Genomic DNA, 20268 nt, shown 5'->3' with positions numbered 1-20268 from the left:
GTCAAGAAAAAAATGTGCTCGAGCCTCTCGGTTCTTTACATTTATTTTCTTGGCATGTGACGTGTTTACATGGTCATCTGTTACTGTCGCATCAATGCAACTGTCATTGACCTCGTTCACACAACGGACATATTTTAAACAGTGGAGGTGGAAACCTACCTGGATTATTTTTCATAAAACGGGAGTTACTAAGACAAATAGGGAGTTCATTGAAGTACTAGTTTAATACTGGCTAGCTAGCACTCCAGCCGTCGTTCTACTAGCTTGTGACTCAATGAAATCTTTTATCGAGGGTTTCTATTGGTCTTTCTGTACATTAAAAGTGAAACGTGTTCCCGGGTTTAATATCTATATCTACTAAGAAAAATTAGCATCTGCTTGCTACTTGCTAGAATTTGAACCCTTCGTGACTTTAACAAAATTAACAACATTAACGTTCAAGAACCTACAGCTCCCGCAAATTTTTTCCGATGTCTTAGGGAGCCAAAGTGAGACCAGAGTTTCTGGTTTCTGTTCCGGAAGTAAGAAAAACTAGCTCAAAATGAACATTATTATTTCTAACTATGCTAATAAGTGAAATTCCAGCCTTGGAACAGAGACTTTCTCAACAGTATGTCATGTGGCTCGCTTCACGTGTTTAGATAAGGACGGTAGTTATTTGAAAAACAATCTAATATTACTGTTTATTCAATATTTCTGTTTTTAGTGGCCTCTAAGAAACATAATTTCCCTTAAACCCGAGACATTTGCAGGCTAATACCATGTTCACTTCATACCGTTTAAACATGAATTAAAGGCACCCAAGTAGGAGAACCTGTTCACGTCAGCGTAATTCACTCGTAATTCCAATTCGGGTTGCAGTTCCATTAAAAAATAAATCCAATATTTACACTAATCTTCTGCAAGGTTAGCACTAGGGCTAACCACGTTGGAATAATGTGTGAACACTCCTAGTCAGATTAGGGGCTGTTTTTCCTGTTAGTTCAATCATTTTCAGGGGTACGAGTTATTACAAAGCTTTAGGGTAATATGAATGACGCTTTCTTACACCTGAGCTGTCAGTTCCAGTTTCCCTTTGGCTGTCAAAGGATTGGCTGGATTTTAAGGATTTTGTGTTGACGTACACAACATCAACACAAAACTGTCTGTGCTTCAGGTAGTTTTCCACCTCAGCAGTTCAATATGGCTTCTGTATGAAAGGTCAACTGACTTTCTCTCATCATCATCTGTTTCTCTCTCTCTGTTCCCCAGCAGCGCTATCCCACGCTCAAACATCCATCCATTCTGTAACTAAAGTAATCTCTCACTTTTGGTTTCTAATGGCTCTGTAATGTCTGTGGTCTTCATTAACGGCCTTCTCCGACACCCTCCCTCTCCCCGGCGGTTTGGTGCATGCTGCGTGCCCCTAGCCCAGGAGGAGGTAGTAGAAGTAGAAGTAGCCCCTGAGGCGGAGGCCCAGGTAGAAGCAGAGCCAGAGGTAGAGCCTGAACCAGAACCAGAGCCAGAGGAGGTGGTGCAGGAGGTGGTTCATGAGGAGGAAGGTATGTGGCATGGGCAGTCCGTTCACCATTCTCATGCAGGACATTCAGCACTCTGCTCTAGAGTAGTCAGTCCTGTCGACATCAACATGCTGCAAAACATATCCTGCTTGACAAGTCAAAGTTTTGAGTCGTACAGGACAACTCAGCATGATTTGAGTTTTTGCTCTTACAATTCCCAGTCACTGCAAAGCCTTGTTAGTTTTGTGACTCCCAGATTTTGTAAAGTTTAACCAACCTATAGTCTCTTCATCTGTAGATTTCTTTACCACCTTTTTAATTGGTAATATAAAAAAAAGAAACTTCTTCTATTTCTGTATCTGTTTTTTACACTATATTTGTCCAACAAAGTGAGTTGTTAAGATGATTTAATAGGATACTTCGCAGTCACCTTTAACACAGTTATACAGTGCGCCATTTGTGCCAAGACGTTTATTTTCTGCTGCCCCTACGGCAGATGCTATACAGGCTGTGATGTCAACTGCAAGACCTCAGTGGTCTGTGGAAAAGACATGAAGCTAGATTTTACACATTTAAGGTTTTAAAACTTGTGTAGGATTTGATGCTCCCCAGAGGCTGTACCAAAAACAAAACACAGCAAAATTTTAAACAAAAATCTACACACAGCCTTTAATAGATTGCACAACAAAGTCCCCATAATATTTTATCATTTGGTTGCCAGCTTTTGAAAGGGTGAGAACAGTCTTTGCTACATGATGTCTTCAAACAGCAGCTGGTCTCATGCTCATGAAAAATAATGCTAAGTTCATTTTAACATTGAAATTTCATTTAAAATTAACATTAGATTGAGTAATTGCATTAATGTAGAACAGTCATTTTTGACTGGACGGCTGAAATTACATTCATCTGCTATGTTTGCTAACAATAATGTTGTTCCAGCAGTGGGGCCTTGTCATCCAACAAGATTATGTGAACTATGTAGGTGATATATGCAGTGTTTTGAATTTGTGACTTTATAAATATCTTAATTGACTCCATCCAACTCACGGCAAAATGTAATGCTGTTTCGCCTCAATCTTCTCAGCTCTTATTTTGAGATGCCTTTTCTTTTTTTTGGCGTTAAATTTGCCTATAAATGAGGTACGTGACCCTCTGCAGTTTATCTTACCGCAACAAGAGTCTACTGTTGCTCTTCTTGTTTGGAAGGAACTCCTAATAACTAGTCAATTATAATTCATAATTGTTTGCAGAATAGATATGCTGGATTTAAAGTGATGGCAAATTGTAAAGGAATGTTAGAAAAGAGCAGAAACTCAAATCATACTAAACCTGGAGTGGAAAATGTTCTTATCCTTGACACAGGGAAGGAAATCTGCCAGTTTGTGGAGATATTTTCCCATCTCCAGTTCAGAATCATATTATCTGTTCTCTGGTGGTGTCTTTGCATTAAACAATACTCTACAGAGCTGCTTTCACACTCTACTGGCAGATTTCTTCTTCTCTTGTTTTAGATGAAAGAAAAATGTGATGACTCAAGACTCAATTGTCTTGTTAGGTTTGGTATTTTTTGCAGGTTCACTAATCTAGTTTCGCTTTAGCTTCCATTTAGCCCTTTCCACTGGAGTTCCCTCCTCTTCATAACTGCCCAGTATGACAAAAGTGAATCTGCAGAGTAAATAAAGAATTTGTGAAGTTTCAGGATGCATTTGCAGCGGAGAGGTTTTCTTAACACAAAACCCACGTGTTATCTAGATAGAATTTAACAGTAGCATGCTAGCTAGTACCTCATATCTCCTACAAATTATGGAATGATTTCGCCGTGTTGCATTTTCCTACACATAAACATGCAATACATCATAAGTCAACATAATGGTTAACGGGGCTTAAATTTGCTGGCAGTATCCACCATAGGTTACATAAGGAGACATCCATATTCAAACCCTTTCAAACCAAAGCCTGGGTTTACACAAAGTTGCAAAGACAGTCCGGATTACGCATACTGATCCATTCAGATCAGTTCCACTCACTGCTGGGGCTTGTGTTTGTGCAGGAGAACAAGTTGTCATGACCTGACTGTAAAGACAACCCTAACAAATCTAACATCATGGCCTGGGAAATCATGGAAATGAGAGTTTATTGCACGAGTCCTAGATGCAGACACTGCAGAGTAAACTGGCTCTTTCCATAATCATCTTTTGATTTGTTGCCTCTCCAACCCTTAAAAGTTCGCCATATCCATCTCCAAAAAAAATGAATCTAAAAAGTAAACGAATTGACAAAATCCCCAGATGTGCTTCAAATACAAAAACCTAAGGGAAGCCTGACATGGGCTTCGCCAAAGCCCATGTATTTCCATAAATTTTGGATGTGGATATTCATTGTACCTAGAAACAAATCCCAGTGTTTCTTTAGAGAACCTTTGGTGATCCCTGGCCTCTTCTATTATACCGTGGCAACCCTGTCTCCTAGAAATAACATTTATATGTCACTACATTTTTTTCCCAGTTGTGTTGTGGTGACAAATGTTATTGCTGGCAACGTTTTTTTGAATGAATAAAGTGCTACATTTATGAGCCACACCAGAGCCACCTGGAGGTGGCAGGGTAGATGGCGGGTGTACAGAGCACTAGACCGTGGCACCAGAGACCAGGGTTTGAATCCACAGTCCCGTCGGTGGTTATGTTTAGGCAACAAAAAAGCACTTTGGTTAAGGTTGAGGAAAGATGGTGGTTTTGGATAAATGTTAATAAACAAGTTGTGTCTCAAGTACCTGTGGACATTTTCTGTATTACACCAGGCCACAAACTTTCCCTAACCTTAACAAGGTGCTGCGAGTGTCTAATAATACTGTAGTCTCTACAAGCGGATGCAGTTTTTCAAAATTGAATTTTTGGGTGGAAAACAAGTGAAATGCATTAATACAAATCAGCATTTTTGCAACTTGCCAAATGCATTAATTAACATTTCCTCATCATGTTTAAAAGAAAGGTAATCCTGTCGGCATTACATTTCCTTCAAAATGTAATTTCTAGGAGACCATCAATCACGTTTTTTTGGCAGATTGCTATTAAAATTTACTGAGCACATCAATGCTCCCCAGAAGTTGAGCCCTTTCCATTTTGGATGATCTATGACCTTTCTCCCAGTGCCACCCTCAGGTCAAAATTTTAACTGAACACAAGATATCTTTATTTAACCGGTGTATTGCCATGAGCTCTTTGCTGTGAATATTTAACAAGATAAACCCTTTTAATAACCCTCAAAACAAATTTTTACAATTATAACGTCACTGCTGTAGACTCTAAGAATAGCAAAATCGTCAGTTTGTTCATTCATGCCAGTGTCAACACGCACCAGCAGTGAAGGACATGTCCAAACACTTCCGAAACCCTTGTACCCATTGTTTTGTATGTAAGCAGGCACACTGGCAGCATCAACGTCGTGATACTACCCTATTCCCTAACATCGACCCGCATCACATCTCCAGAAAACCAGCTCTTTTATCTAATTCACTCTGCGGATAGCTGTGGCACAACAAGGCCAGTGTGTGTTGCACTTTAGGCTTGTTCCAGTGAAGAACCCCAAAGTGCCTTTTGGTGTCTTTGGGCTTCTCGGAAGAACCCCAGTGAACCCCTGTTTTTCCGAGTGCACTGCAGCAAACATCTGGGCTTTGCTTTATAGAATGTCCACAGTTATCGCATCACATCACCATCACTGTTAGCTGACACGCAGTCAGAACAAAACATTATTGTTTCCTGTTTCCATCATTAGTGCTCAGTGTCAGATGTGTGTTATGAATAAGCTGTGCATATAAATGTTGAAAGGAAGAATAAGAAAATCAGGTGCCTTTACATGAATCGACTTCCCTGTCTCATCTGCGGCCTTCTATCCATTTTTGTGTCTCTTTTTGTCGTCAGTGACCATTTCCAGTGTTTGCATTTTGGCAAACTAATGCATATTCAAGGCCATAGCAGAAAGGATGATGGGTAATTTCAGTCATGTAAAAGCCATTTTTCTTCACCTCCCTTCAGTTCATGTTTAGCATATTTTTTCTGTGTATATGAAGAGTGAGACTGGCAAACTGCTCTAAAGCATTTACATTGGGGTGTTACAATGCAACGCAATCATCCTCACTATTGAAACCCTCCATGGAAATGTTTGTTTAGTTCAGATGCTTTTATGATCCCTGCAAACTGTATCTACATCCAGGTGGAGTCACTGCAGAAGTCCCATGTTTTAATGTACATTTGCTAAACTAGTGCTTTCGACGTCACTGCTTTGATCAGCACTGTCGGTTTAGGAAAATCATGTTTTGCTGTTTCAGAAAGGTAGAGTCTGGTACATTGTTGGTTGAGGGTTTTGGGTTGCAGTTACTCACCACTATCGGGAAGAAAGACCCCAGATGAAACTCAAAGAAACAAACCAAAACGAGCCTTTCGCCATGAATTCTCATGGCTAGGTTAGCAAAGAATTGTCTATTTAAATATTGAGTAGGACCAGACAAAAATGGGCATTTATTTGGAATTCACCAGTTTTTTATTCAGTAAGTCTTAATAACTAAATAAGTCATAATAGGTCATTAATCAGTGCTTCCCAAAACAACCCTTAAAATCGTTTCTAAAACAACTCACGAGCACTTTCTGATCTTCCACTTACTTGGCTAAGGACAGGGAGGGACACAAACAATAACCTCCAGGTTTAAAAGTCGAACCATCCACTCGACCTCCTGCCCTACGAGGCTTTAAAGAGGTGTCAAAATGTGACGCTGCTTCCATCTTAGTGACTCTGACTTGTCAGGAAAACACAGGTCAAACAATGGTTTGAGCAACCAATGCTGCCTTTTTCCCGCTGAGGACGGCGTAATTATAGTGTTGGACACAAGTTGAACACTTGGCACCAATGATGGAAGAAGTGCTCAGATGTTTTCTTTAGTCTGTGATATTGCTAATTTTACAGTAGCAGTGTAAAAAAAGTTGCAAGTAAAGGTCGTGCATTGAAACTAGTAGTAAAAGTATATATAGTATTAGGATAAAAATATATTTAAAGTAACAAAGATCAAAATATCCATTGTGCAGAATTCTCCATTCTAGAACAATATGGATGGGATATTTGATTTATAATTATTGATGCACTGACTGACCAGCACTACTGCTGCAGCTGGTAATGGTGGCGCTAATTTTAATGACTTCATATATTGCTGGGTAGCCTCATCTATGCATTATAATTTATTAGTTTTATTAATAGTCTAAATCTCTAAAGTAACTAGTAACTAAAGTTGTCGAATAAATGTAGTGGCGTAAAAAATATAAAATTTGCCTCCAAACTTTAGTGGAGTAGAAGTATAAGGCAGCATAAAATGGAAACAATCAAGGAACATACAAGTACCTCAAAATTGAACTTAAGTACAGTGCTTGAGTAAATGTACCTCGTTACTTTCCACCACTTTTGGCCAAAAGGTGATATAATACTGTATGAAAGTGGTGTGCTATTTGAGAGAGCACAGCCACACAGCAAAAAGAGCTCTGTCTGCATGTTGGATGCTAACACGTTTGGTGTGAAATCCACCTAATGTCCATTCTATGTTATCGGTCCGTGGCAGCATAGAACATAACTGGGGATTTGTAATGTAGCCAATAAAGACGATCCGTCGCCGTAAAATGACATGTAATCAGAAGGCTGTCATTTAGGAAATGAACTTCGAAAGAAGTTCACATGAATGTCCTTTTGAATATGCAGTCTGAAACATGCAGTGAGTTTTCCTCACCAAACGCAAACGAGAGGAATCAAAGAGCCGCCTGCGGTGTTAATGCAGGATCAGTGCGTGACATGGGACTTGTGCAGTGGCTGCCAGTGCCTCTGCAATAAGAACTTGAACACCCCAATCTGGTAAATGTGCTTCATAAACTGTGCACCATAAAGTGGTCAGCAAAAGGCTGCCCATTCCTTTCACTAATGATTTCTGTTCTGCCCTTTGGACGCTTGCTGCATGCAGAGGCCTATGAAGAGGAAGGTATGTTGATTTGAATTCTTCTCTGTTCTTCTAATTGGGCCTGTTATCTGTTCCCCCGTTGGCTGGGGAGTCTTTCAAACCTTTCACACATGAATAATTCAAACTGTGTCCGATTTGTTTTTTCACGGATCTACCTTGAGAGCAAAGCAGAATTAAGCCTGTTTCGCTTTTGTCACCGCGTCAGCCAACAAAGCTGACGTGGAAGGACAGGGTGAAGGATTCGGAAATGCTGAGTCATGATTACGGGCCCCACTGCTCATCTCTGCTTCTTCTCTTTTTTGCATGAATGTGTCCTGCCAGTGGAGGAGGGAGATCAAGATGGTAGTTTGTATTTCCTGCTGAGTCGCTGTTGCTTTGCCTGCGTTTTCCTCCCGTGTTGTCTGTTTTTGGTTGTTTTTTAGTGTGAGGGTCCCATAAAAATATAAAAAGCTAATTACAAACCTCCCAACCCCAGTTGTGTTTTTACCTCGAAAAACAATTAACAGCAATTACAAAGTCAAAGTCTTCCGTGCCCCATTGTGAAAGTGTGCGCTGACGTATGTTCAGAAAATTAAACTATTAAATAGTTTATGTTGTGATGTATGACTCAGCACTTTATGTGTCTCTGATCATATTTGTTCAATTTACACACTAATGTACAACAAATTAACATTGTGAAACAGATAAGTGAGGTAACACCTTATTTTACAGTGGCCTCGTTCCTGTGCACTAACCTTTACTTGAAAGACAAAATGCACAGTAATAAAGAGAATGACTGATGTTTTAAGTTGCAGTCCGCTCTCACTTCAGGAGCACTGATTTCGAACAGTATTGCTGTGCATTTAAAACACTTGAAGCAGAGGCTAACGCACAGTAATTAGGCCACTGATGATGGAAAGTATTGCTAAAGTTAAGGCTCACACTCACATTACGGTGATCTGTTGGAGGTTTGAAACAACTCACGGCCCTGAGACGTAACTCGGCTTGTCCACATGGATTTTTTCCCCCGATTAACCAGCTACTCTTTGGACTTCGCCTCCTTCCATTTTTGTGTCTCTAACAGTTTGATATCTCTCCTCTCTCCCTGTTGCTGTTTTGATGCTGAAAAACCAGAGGAGAAGCCGAGGTTCAAGTGAGTACACTGTCTACGAGCTGTGGCCGAAACATTACGTTTTCGCACACTTTATACCTGTAAGTTATTCGTTGGTACAATTTGCATCTTATGTCTTTCAACAGACACAGTGCTCCGAAGATCCCTGATGGCGAAAAAGTGGACTTTGACGTAAGCTGACGTGTTTTTGTTGACCGATATATCTGTCCAGGGAAAGTTAACTGAAGTGCCCTTCTCCCTTCAAACCTGATGTTTACAGTACATGGCATGCTATGCGACAGTGTACGACTGACATGCGTTATCGCGGCTTCTTCCACAATAGCAGTTGAGTCCAAATCCAGAGGCAGTTCGCCTAAAGCTTTTGTACGCTTTTTGTCTACCTGAACAAGGTGGTCTGAGATCAGATCCAGTCAAATATTGGTGTGGTCCATCATGTAGTCAGAATGCTACCACAGGAAAAAAAAAAAATACTTTGCACGTGTCATGATAGTGTAATGTGACATTCTGTTAGACATATAACACAGCGTACTGATCCTGATTAGCACTTCGAACGTCTCTGATTATACTGGTTTGGTTTGCACACTGATGTACAACAAATTTACATCGTACATTCAGTATCAACATGTTTGCAACGTTCCAAACACGTAAATAAACAACATATCCTCAGTGTGTTAATAGAAAACGTAATCAGGTCTAATTAGGTTTCTTACGAATGTAAGAATTTTTCTGTTGTAGTTTAGTTGTACAGAAGCGTCATTCTTAGGAGACGGGGTTTTGCCATTTTCCCTGCATATCTCAAAATGGGGGTCTACCTAGTTTCCTAGCAATGGTGCAAAGACCTGAACTTTGGTGAGGATTATTCAACCATATCACGAATCGCAACAACAGTAAACAAGAGTAAAAGCGAGCAGGGTAAGGGCAAGTTTGGCCTTTAAAAAAAAATCATATAATCCTATAACATTGTCTGACTCACGATGCAGCAGAACCAGAGATATTGTTAGAGATATTCTTTTTTACTACACACATTCTTCTTCCTTGTCAAGACCTGACGCCTACATTACCCACAGTGCAACTCGGTAGCAAACATTACTGGCGGAGATTCAGATACTACGCTAGTAGCAGCTAATGTAGCCTAAGATCACCTAAGAGCAGGCTACAGAGTCTGGTAATCTCACTTCTTTCAAACTCCAACCCCCTGATTATTAATTAATTTTCAATTTTGTAGTCTTCAAACCCAACCGACGCTGACTCAAGTGACATCAGTTGAGGACATTTACCAGACTTCACGCAGCTCCCTCTGGAGACACTAAAGACTTCATACTACTTTCTCACACATGCAAAAGTAACCCCCCCCCCCAAACATCTGGAAACAGACACTGATGTGGGAAACTGGTGCAGTTCCCCTTTAAGGTATAAACAGCAGCTCACCTTGGATTGAAGGTCTGCCCGAGACGTTTACTTTTCCGTTAGAGAGTCTAAAAGAAAACGTAAAAAAAACTGCTTGTGCATCCAAATCTGAGACTTAGATAAGACTAAGATATCCCATCCAAAAGTCCAATAGTTAACTCGCATAGGAAAAATCCAAATCACTGTAAATTCAACCTATATGAACCTTGAAACACAACTGTTTTGAATTAAATTGAGATTGAGACAGTACAGACTTGGAAACAACAGAGGTCACGGGACCAGAAAAGGGCGGGAAGGAAGAAACTGGGACCAGGCAGGATGTGAAAAGGTTGTTTAACTAATGAACCCTTATTATTAATTTACCAGTTCTGACAATGACATGTCATGGGTGTCACGTGAAATTCATATTTCGACCACTTTATTGGATTGTTACAGTGTACCCGACCCATAATTAGAATACGTCTGATATGTCCATGAATGCAGCACCATCTTGCTGTGGCAGTTGGAGTTTAGAGATTGTAGAACAAATATGTTTGTGTACAGAAAATCTTTTCTGAGCTGCTGGAGTGGATCAAGTGAAGGTTACGTACGTATGAACTGAAAACCAACAAACCAAAAACCTCCTGCGGAAAACTGCTTCTTTTCCAGCCTTTTACAGAGTTTATTAACCTTCACAGACCAAATTTCTCTATTCATGGCTCGTCTGTCTACTTCTTACAGGACATCCAGAAGAAACGTCAAAACAAAGACCTGGTTGAGCTGCAGTCGCTGATCGATGCTCACTTTGAGTGCAGGAAGAAAGAGGAAGAGGAACTCATTGCTCTCAAAGAACGAATTGTGAGATTTTACCCAAATAAAACACGTAGAGATCAGAGCAGTACCGGCTATGCGGCTTGATTTCTGCATATGGTAGAAAGCATTGCATCCTGTCTTTTGATTTCCTTTTTTCCAGGAGAAGCGTCGAGCTGAGCGAGCCGAGCAGCAGAGGATTCGTGCTGAGAAGGACAAGGAGCGGCAGGCCAGGCGGGAGGTACGCAGCTTCTGCCTCTGTTGAATTGTCACAGTGTTTTTTGCAATGGCGCCATTCACGGCACACTTGGGTCTGTAACTTCATTTCTTTCCATTTTTTCAGCAGTAGTGAACTTTTTCAAGTAGATTCATTGATTTCAAACAGCAGTCATTTGCAAGTAAGAACTTGTTACTGTGGAGAACACAAAGGGTCGTGTAAGAGTAATTTAACGCCAGGCTGAAAAGCAGTGTCACACTGACCTCTGCTGTATTAAAATTTCACATCTGTTGCACATCTGCCCAGGCAGGAATGTCAGAGTGTACTGTCGAAAAAAAACTATGTTGGCTTCAGTGATGTGGCTCCGGACTGGTTCACTTAGGTCCTTCCGCAGTCATGCTTGGAGATGCGTCCTCCTCGTGCTCCTCTCTTTTGTGGGGTCCCCCAGGGGTCTATTCTGGGCCCCCTTTTATTTACTATACACATGCTCCCGATGCATAGACATAATATCAGTCTTCATTCCTACACCGGTGATACACAACTGTATGTCACGATACAACCTGGCATCACCAATGTGTCATTTATAATGTCCAGCCCAGGCTGAAATTAAGGAATTGGATGTCCAGGAAGTTTTCCTGCAGTTGAATGACTCCAAATCACATATAATTATAATTACACCCGCTGGCCAAAGCACCAGCAGCCTCTACAATCTCTCATCTAGCTTGGGAGCCTTGTCTAATAATGTTCAAAAAAGAGACCAATTACCTAGATGTAATTTTTGACACAGAGTTTTGTTTTGATGCTTAGGTGACAAACGTGTGCAGTCCTACTCTGTCCAACTGAGACATTTAACCAAGATCAGGTCATTTCATTCCCTTGACGATCTAGAAAACAGCTAGAATAGGTCATCCGTGCTTCACTAGTGCAACACACTTTACTCTGATTTTATTTTATTTTTTGGATTTTATTTACTTCTATTCTTTATTTTTACCGTAAAGCACTTTGGAACTTTGTTATTAGAAGGTGCTTTATAAATAAAGATGTTATTATTATCATTACTGACCATACCCTGAGTACATTTTTACGTAACTGCAGCAAGGTGATGACTCCGCCGTTGCAGTGCAGCAAAAATATTTTCAGCTTACATTAAGTTACTCTTTGCACTTTTCGTGGACATAATTGACAAATGGAAAAAAAGGATGGGGGGGTTGATAAAAGATAGACACATTTTGAAATTCATTTTGCAGGCTGAGCGGACGAGAAAGGAGGAGGCCGACGCCCTGAGGAAGGCTGAGGATGAAGCCAAGAAGAAGATAGCGCTAACCAACATTGGATCGGGCTTCAGCAGCCTCCTGCAGAGGGTTGGTCTTTATTTCTTTCGTTGTTGTTGATGTGATTTCACATTTTTGCTTCAACTGCATACAAAGCGCTGCGAAGACATGGAGTTTTTAACTAGTAGGACTTTTCTAGGCTGACATGAGGAGAGGCAAGAAGCAGACGGAAAGAGAAAAGAAGAAGAAGATTCTGGCAGAGAGATGCAAACCCCTGACCGTCGACAACTTCAGCGAGGACATGCTGAGGTAACCCACAGGAGGAAACAAGGAGAAAAGTCCCTGTACAGATATTACAGCAATTACTCCACAGAGAGCCTTCGTTACTGTGCTCTGGGGTGAAATTTAAATGTTCAGTGAGCAGATAAATCTATCACCTACTAACATGAATTCTGCTTAAAAAGTTAGTCTCATGCGCCCACACATGAGAAATCATTTCTGCAGTGTTCACCAAATTAAATTTGAGATCTTTTAAGTACCTTGTTCACGGTCATATGGTTGAAAAAGGACAGAAAAAACAAGGCAAACAAGGCCTACAATTATTTATTAAGGACATGAATTTATTGACATTTATATCACATATCTGTCAGGTCTTCCCAGCTTTATATAGCAATAACTTTTCTAGTAATATGTTTGATCAATCAACATGACCCGGAGCCATGTATGAATTACCACACAGGCCTACAGGACTCAGGGGGCCTGAGGGATCAGGGGCACTCGGTCTCAATTCAGGCTGATGGAAATGTCGCTGGTTTGGGAGGAATTTGGTCACAATCGGTTCATCCTCAGGGGAGCATGAGTGTCTGTCTCACATTGCTTCACAACCCATATGATAGTCAGCTAGACATGACATTGCAATCCCTAGAGCTATGTTGCTAGCGTGGCTAAAAAAGTAGTCTTTCCTATCTCTTCTACGCTGTGAACTCAGAGGTACAAAGGATTTCCCCAAGTCCGTCCGTTTGTCTTTTACGGATCGGTAATTCTGGGAAACCTGCAGGAATGATTCATCAAATTATTTGGTTCGTTTTACGGGTCTTGTATTTTTCCGGCTAGTCTCCTGGAAACTTTCCTCATGAATGTGCAAAAAGTGAGCTGGTATTTAGCTGTAAAGTTGTTTTTTATTGGTTGCCCGTCATCAGTTTAAAACACAAGAGTGAGGGTTTTCCCCAGCGCCGCCGAAATACACCGGCACGTGGGCAATTCAACCAATGTGCAACACAAAACGTCAGGGGAATTAACATCTTTACCGGTTACGAAGCAGTCGTGAAATGTTTTTATCAGCCTTTCCGTGAAACTCTGAACCGCTTTTCCATGCTACCTAATTTCGTATTTATTTCTTAAAAAAACTTGAATATAACGAGCAGGGGCGTACTAACCGTAACGACTAACGCTTCCGCCCCTGAATCTGTGGCTCCCTGCTGTGTGTGTGTTTGTCAGGGACAAGGCGAAGGAGCTGTGGGAGTGGCTGCACAACCTGGAGGCCATCAAGTACGACCACTGCGAGAAGCTCAAGAGGCAGCGGTATGAGGTGAGTGGGCCAGTGGGGACGGGGACGTGCTGCATCTGCCACTCCTCCCCTTACGCGGGTGAGTTTTCTCCTCGCCTGCCGCGGGAGTCCTCGGGTCGGGTGACCCAGGCCGGACCGCCAGACCTCCTCACCGGGTTACGGTGGTGGTGGTGGCGGCGGTGGGCGAACGATGACTCATTTTGTCGCAGTGGCAGAGTTAGCTAGTGGGCGAAGGGGTGAACCGGGGTTAGAGCCCAGGTCTTGGCATTAGTGGGTTTTAGTGGGCTGGTTTTATTTTTTTTTGAGTGTTAGGACCTTTCCCCCTCCGCCTGCCTGTACACTGTCTGCTATGCATTATGGGTGAAAATACAAAATAAAAACAAAAAAACAAAACAATCTATTTTGTTTCAGGTAAAACACAGAAATATGAGAAATACAAATTACAATATTAACATTGATATGATGAATCAAAACTACTACTTTTTCTTTTTTTTGGTGAAGATCATTTGTGTTTACAGGTCGAATCACAGATAAGCAAAGGACGAATTTCCTGCAGTAATGTTTGTGTGTGTGTTTTTATTTTTTAATTACACACCGCTAAAATCCTCTCACCCTCTCCGGACCATCGGGTCACACCCGGTCCTGTTGCCGGTCCCTCAACTAACCCCCCGGTCGCCACGCACACGGGGAAGTACTAGACGGATTTGGGGACTCCTGGGGGGAGGGGGTACCCGGATGTGTGCGGGCGGGACGCACCTGTCCGACGCCTGTCCCACACCTCACGGCTGTCTGTCTTGCAGGTCATCTCTCTCCGAAACCGCATCGACGAGCTGCAGAAACAGTAAGTGCCCGCAACGCAGCGGCTGCCTGCTCGGTCCGCATGCTAAAAGCCCAGGGTGTGTGATGTCGAAAGCAAAAGTGATCAGTCACCCGACTGAGCATTTAATGACGACGCAGACATGGTTTATAACACTTTATAATGCAGTTGTAATTACTGGTTACCCCTGCAGCTCCTCCCGTAGCGAAGGCTGCGGTATAAAACCGATCATTAGCGACAGTACAGTAGAACAGACCGTGACAAGCCCGCGCAGCTGCTGGCAGCTGCACGGTAACGTGCCATAAAACCATTTCTGACACGTCTGTCTTCTGCTCGTAAAGGCTCCACAGAAGCACGACGAGGTCAAGTGTCAGCAAATGAAATAACAAATCACTGGAGCTACTGTGGTGTCAGTTTTTTGTTTTTTGCTTTTAACTGTTTGATTATTGTTCTTTTGTGTGTGTGTGTGTGTGTGTGTGTGTGTGTGTGTGTGTGTGTGTGGTTCTAATTTGTGACCAGTCCAAAGTCTGTCTGTGCACAACTTGCATGATTTTCTGTTTGCATGTCTGTCTCATGTCTCACACACACACACACACACACACACACATCTCGTTCCTACTTCCCCCCTTTTAAACTCCTGGTCCCGTTTTGCTTCCCACCGACTCCAGTTGCCTGTTTTTTGTTTTTCCTCACTGAACCGTCATCGGTTATCGGTCGGTACGGTTCCGTGGTTTGGACTAGGACGACCGGACACCGGAGGTCGCTGTAGCTCCGAAGGGAAAATCTGACCCCTTTCGTGTCTCAACCGGTCCGAAAGGGGTCAGATTGAATGTAGTTTTTCCTCGTTTTCTCTGCTCCCCGGTGCTCCTCCGGTGTTCCCCCGGTGTGCCTCTTGATGTGTTGGTGTTCCGGTATGCTGGGGCATTTTAACGGCTCCCTGTGCGGGTCTCACTCTGTTTTGTTTTATTTTGCGCTCTGCGCCTTGCAGCAGCAAGAAGGGAGCCGCCACGCGCCGCAGGAAGTGAGCGGCTCCTCGGTGCCGGTCAGGACGGACGCGGGGGCGCCTCTCCCCGGCCACGGCGGCGGCTCGAAACCCCGGGGACACGCCCGCAGCTCCGGAGCGACCGCAGCGAGTGGACGCCTCGCCGCCCGTGTCTGCACGAGCGAAATGGTTTTCCTGGATGAATTTAGCCCCGAGAAAGAAATGTTGAAAATGTCAGTAAAAAAAATGAAATAAAAAAAAAATGTGACGGTCCAGACAATAAAGTGCCAGAATTATTCATCCACCCTGCATGTCCATGTCTGTCCATCGGTGTCTATCTGATCGATCTAATTGATTAGCTTCCTGTGAACAAACCAGAGGTTCGTGCAGTAAAGCTCCAACATAAAAAAGAAAACCCAGAAAATATGGTTTGTTTTTAAATATTTATTGTATACATACACTTTTTATATAATTTGGAAGAATTATGAAAAAATCCCCCAGAACTGTTGCTTTATATTATACTACACATTTATTTTTTAATTATGCAGTAATAATATTATCATTATTATTATTATTATCATTATAATAATAACAAAAACAATAATAATAATAATTATTATTGAGCCTACATTCGATTCCAAATTAAATATCTGCTTCTGAAATATTTTGCAATGAATGACTACTGACAAAGCTTTATCAGAAACGGAATAACTGGGTAAAAAAAAAATCACGAAACTCGTTCCAATTCATACAACCTCCTTCGTGAGGACGGGCGAAGAGGTCGGCCCCAATAATGTCCCAAGATGCCTGAAGAAAACATTTCACTTTGTCCGGCCTTAGAACACAGGCTGCATTAAAGATGTATGTGTATTAGCGCTAAAAGCCATGGAAAGATTATACTCAGGAGAGGAAGTCAGAATATAAATATTTCTTTATTAAAATGTCATTCCCTCATAAATTATACATAGAAACATGACACAACAAACCCAGCATCCCTTGTGCATACTATGAACAAGCAACTCTTATTTACAAAATGGTCCTTGGTCATTATGTCTGCGGCAGAAATCAGGGGGGGAAAAAAAGTCTTCTGCTCCTTCTTTAGATTCATCCGACATGCAGCAGCCTTCATTTCACCCAGGAGGCTGAAAACTGAAGAACCGGTCTGAAAAGAACACGGCTGAAACGTCAGGAGAAAAGTCTTCACCCACACAAAGAGACAAAATCTTACCAATTTAGAGGGATTCTAGAAAAATATCTCAGCTCCAACCGTAGAAGGAATATCTCAGTTTTTGTTTTTGTTTTTTTCACGAGGCTTCATCCGCACTTTCCTCCGTAAAAATGTGGGAGATAAGTCTGTCTTTCTGAGGAATTTGAGTCCTTGGCTGCACCCGGTAGAGAGCGGGGACTGCAGGGCTGTCATGAGGCGACCCGGGGCCCCGGGGGACCAATGTGTCGCCCGGGGGGCCCACAGCCTGGTCTTTGCTGATCCGCTCTACGATGCTGGACAAAAAGTCCAAGCTGGAAATGAGGGACGGTTTGGTGCTGCTGGAATCTGTAAGAAAACAAAGAGGAAACCTTACTTTCTGCTTAAAACGTTTAGTTTTTAAAAAAATCTTTTTTGGTCATATTAAACAACCAGGTCGTACTGAAAGAGGCAATGGTCGTATTTAAGTACAGAATAGTCACATTAAAGTAAAAACTGGTCACATTAGACGTGAAACTGATCAAAACGTAGTTAAATTAAACGACAGACTGGTCTTGTTAAAGGACCAATCTGTCGTGTTGTATTAGGTACAAAGGTGACCAGTCATTTTAACGAAGAACCGAGTCGTAAATACAGAAATATCTAAAGAGAAAAGCTGTCATACTGAGAGTGACGCTCAAAGTGGACATTTTAAAGGAGAGACAAGTGGCATTAAAGGACAGGTTGCTCATACTGAAAGACACATCTGTTATGAGGAAACTACTCATTTTCAAGAAGATTATGGTCGTTTCAGAGGACACACTGGTCATATTAAAGTAGCTGGATACATTAAAAGAGAAAGCAGACATGTTTACACGCTATCAGAGACAAGTCATATTTAACTAGAAAAAGAAACCGAGAAGACACGTCGTGATAAGCTAGAAAAACCCCAAACCGAAACTGACCGTCTGCTGTCGGGCCGCAGTAGGAACCGTCACTGCTCTCGCTCCTGGCCGAACACGGGGAGATGAAATCCATCTGCAAAGCACAGAGCAAACGTCGGTCATCAACCAGCAGACGCAGTTTTTTTGTTTTTTTTTCCAACAGTAAATCAAGACTCTGTGTCTGTCTGTGATTTTCAACATCCAGTCCTCTCAGTCTGTAAAAAGACTTCACCTCATCAACGCTACTCTTCTTTTGACGTTTATCAGCAAAAGTTGACACAATCTGAGACGTGTATAAAGCCAGGCAGGTTTTCAACTGTTGATCTTCTCATACCTGCTGCTAGTTTTTGACACCAAACTAAGTAGAACAGAGTTCAAAAAAAGAACTGACGTATCAAAGGTTAAACACAAAATAAAACAGATGCCCTGGTAAATTGATAAATATATTTTGAGCCATGCATCTGAAGCAAATGTCTGCTATATGTTTGAAAATCTGATTGTGCTTTTATTTCCAAATTCTTTCCAAACTGTAACCAATGTATAGCAATTCTATTTTAAGTCTTATTCTAAGCATTTGAAGCGGACATTTCAAATCCATCAAAATTTAACCGCGGCGGCCAGAAATAAATACACCCAGACACATTCTTTACATTTCACGAGGCAGCACATTAACGCTTCAGCTGTTCTCGGACTCACCGTGCCGTCGGAGCAGTTGGAGCAGGGGCTGGAGGCGTCCGAGTCCCCGCTGTAGTGTTCCAGTGGTGGGTAGAAGCCGTCGTCCCGGCCGGCCCTCAGCAGCGCCTGCAGGGACTCAATGTAGCTGATCGCGTTACGCAGGATCTCCACTTTGGGCAGCCGCTGGTTTGGATTGGAGGCCGTGCAGCGTTTCAGGGTCTCAAAGGCGTCGTTTACCTTGCTGAGCCGCCGCCTTTCTCTCATCGTCGCTGCTTTCCTTCTGTCGGCGTGGGTCGTCTTTCTCTTGCAGGCCTTGCAGGCCCACAGGAGGCAGTGCCCTGCCTGGTGGAGGCCCCCAGGAGCCCTCACATGCTCATCCTTGGGGACGTGGTGGTTTTGATGGTGATGAAGATGGTCGTCCGGCTTTAGCAGGCCGGCGTGCATCAGCCGAGCGTCCAGGTCCTCAAAAAAGTTCATGTCACTGGTGCTGAAGCAGGGGTCATCGTAGAGGTCGTCGGCCGAGGAGAGAGGGAAGGGAAGGTCGGACAGATCCATCGGCCTCTGCAGAGGATTCCCCGAGAGAGACAGGAGGGTGAAGAGGAGAAAAAAGCTTCTCCAAAAGTCCCTCTAATAACTAAACACGAAAGAAGAAAGTCTCCCAAAAATGTCTTGTTTATTTAAAACTAAAAAGAGTATAAAAGTATAAAAAGAGGAGGGAAGAGAAAGAGAGCTCTCGCTTAACAGTCTCCTGTCGAAATCAGCTGATATGACTAGAAAAGTACAAAAAGTATAAACAGTCTAGAGAGAAGTGAGGGTTTTAAAGGGCCAGTCTGTGTAACTGTGTAACTTCAGCTCCCCGGGCTTTGGTTTATCTTTATAAAGGAGTGCATGTGTAGGCGGGTCTGTGGTGTAAGTGACCAATGGGCTGAGAGGTGTGCTCTGTGTGTGTGTGTGTGTGTGTGTGTGTGTGTGTAGGGTGTGGTGGGGTCAATGAGGTGACACTCACCAACAAGAAGGAAGCAATAAAAAAAAGCAATTAAGTCCATTTTAACAACTCATTCAGTCTGCAGTTGAGTCTAATGTTTGATTGGTTACTCATAAATAAATATTCCTCTCTGACTGATTCATACACAAATATATATATAAGGTCATTCAATTGCATTGTTTAAGTTTTCCTAACTTTTTTCTTAAATCAAGAAACAAAATCCAGGACTGATGTTCTAGGAAGTCGGTTCGTCTTCTGTGAACTCAAGTCAAACTTGTTCGAGTAAAAATAAAAGGTTGAGACTCAGTGTGAAACTAGAATGGCTCATCACAATGTTACAGGATAATGTGGATCAAATGTTCAAGAAGCCATACCTCACCTCAATCCATGACACATTTAAAAGAAACAGTTTGCAGTGCAGTTTAATTATAATTTCATTATCCGAGCAACTGAACCGAAGCCCTCAGAGAGCTACGTGTGAGAACCTCTGTTCAACTTTCAATACAGTTTTCAGGCCCTTTTTATAACCACCTGTTAAGCTTTTGTCACATTTTCACCTGCTAATCACATGTGACGATAACATACATGTAAAAACCAGTCCTGAGACAAGCTGTGAGAGACCGAACGTCTGCTCGCGCTGCAGCAGCAGACAGTCAGCCCTCAGCTGAAGCGGCAGCGTTGCAGTTGGTGAAGCGCTTCTCCAACGATTTGTATCTACACCAAGTCATCGTCATAACTCTCATTAACAGTAATAGGATAGCAACAGTGGCAGAGTAGCAGAAATGAAGCAATAGTCATTCTATCAATTTGAGCATTAAAAAAAAAAAAGCCC

The 20268-nt window shown here is 42.3% G+C and overlaps 2 protein-coding genes across 2 annotated transcripts; one reads left to right on the top strand and one right to left on the bottom strand.

The window, feature by feature from the left end:
* Positions 1-1330: 1330 nt before the first annotated feature.
* LOC120790167 (troponin T, fast skeletal muscle isoforms-like) lies at positions 1331-15853 on the top strand. Its single transcript, XM_040127521.1, has 12 exons — positions 1331-1541; positions 7492-7509; positions 7810-7830; positions 8602-8620; positions 8725-8770; positions 10727-10843; positions 10959-11036; positions 12260-12373; positions 12483-12592; positions 13781-13871; positions 14651-14691; positions 15656-15853. The coding sequence occupies exons 1-12, from the start codon at positions 1331-1333 to the stop codon at positions 15690-15692; spliced, it is 903 nt and encodes a 300-aa protein (XP_039983455.1). The 3' UTR covers positions 15693-15853.
* A 1100-nt stretch (positions 15854-16953) lies between these two features.
* On the bottom strand, positions 16954-19006 carry LOC120790159 (myoblast determination protein 1 homolog). Its single transcript, XM_040127510.1, has 3 exons — positions 18473-19006; positions 17798-17870; positions 16954-17201 (listed from the first exon to the last, which is right to left on the bottom strand). The coding sequence occupies exons 1-3, from the start codon at positions 19004-19006 to the stop codon at positions 16954-16956; spliced, it is 855 nt and encodes a 284-aa protein (XP_039983444.1).
* Between the last annotated feature and the right edge of the window lie 1262 nt (positions 19007-20268).

This window comes from Xiphias gladius, chromosome 1 (genome assembly GCF_016859285.1).
Source record: "Xiphias gladius isolate SHS-SW01 ecotype Sanya breed wild chromosome 1, ASM1685928v1, whole genome shotgun sequence".
NCBI classification, from domain to species: domain Eukaryota; kingdom Metazoa; phylum Chordata; class Actinopteri; order Istiophoriformes; family Xiphiidae; genus Xiphias; species Xiphias gladius.
This window is presented reverse-complemented; position numbering and strand designations above follow the sequence as displayed.

Excerpts from the sequence above, each read along its gene's own strand:
- LOC120790167 (XM_040127521.1), top strand. The coding sequence starts at position 1,331 with ATGTCTGTGGTCTTCATTAACGGCCTTCTCCGACACCCTCCCTCTCCC. Across the intron at positions 11,037-12,259 it reads AGCGGCAGGCCAGGCGGGAG|GCTGAGCGGACGAGAAAGGA; the intron begins GTACGCAGCTTC and ends TTCATTTTGCAG. Across the intron at positions 13,872-14,650 it reads TCAAGAGGCAGCGGTATGAG|GTCATCTCTCTCCGAAACCG; the intron begins GTGAGTGGGCCA and ends TCTGTCTTGCAG.
- LOC120790159 (XM_040127510.1), bottom strand. The coding sequence starts at position 19,006 with ATGGATCTGTCCGACCTTCCCTTCCCTCTCTCCTCGGCCGACGACCTC. Across the intron at positions 17,871-18,472 it reads CCAACTGCTCCGACGGCACG|ATGGATTTCATCTCCCCGTG; the intron begins GTGAGTCCGAGA and ends TGTGCTTTGCAG. Across the intron at positions 17,202-17,797 it reads CTGCGGCCCGACAGCAGACG|ATTCCAGCAGCACCAAACCG; the intron begins GTCAGTTTCGGT and ends GTTTTCTTACAG.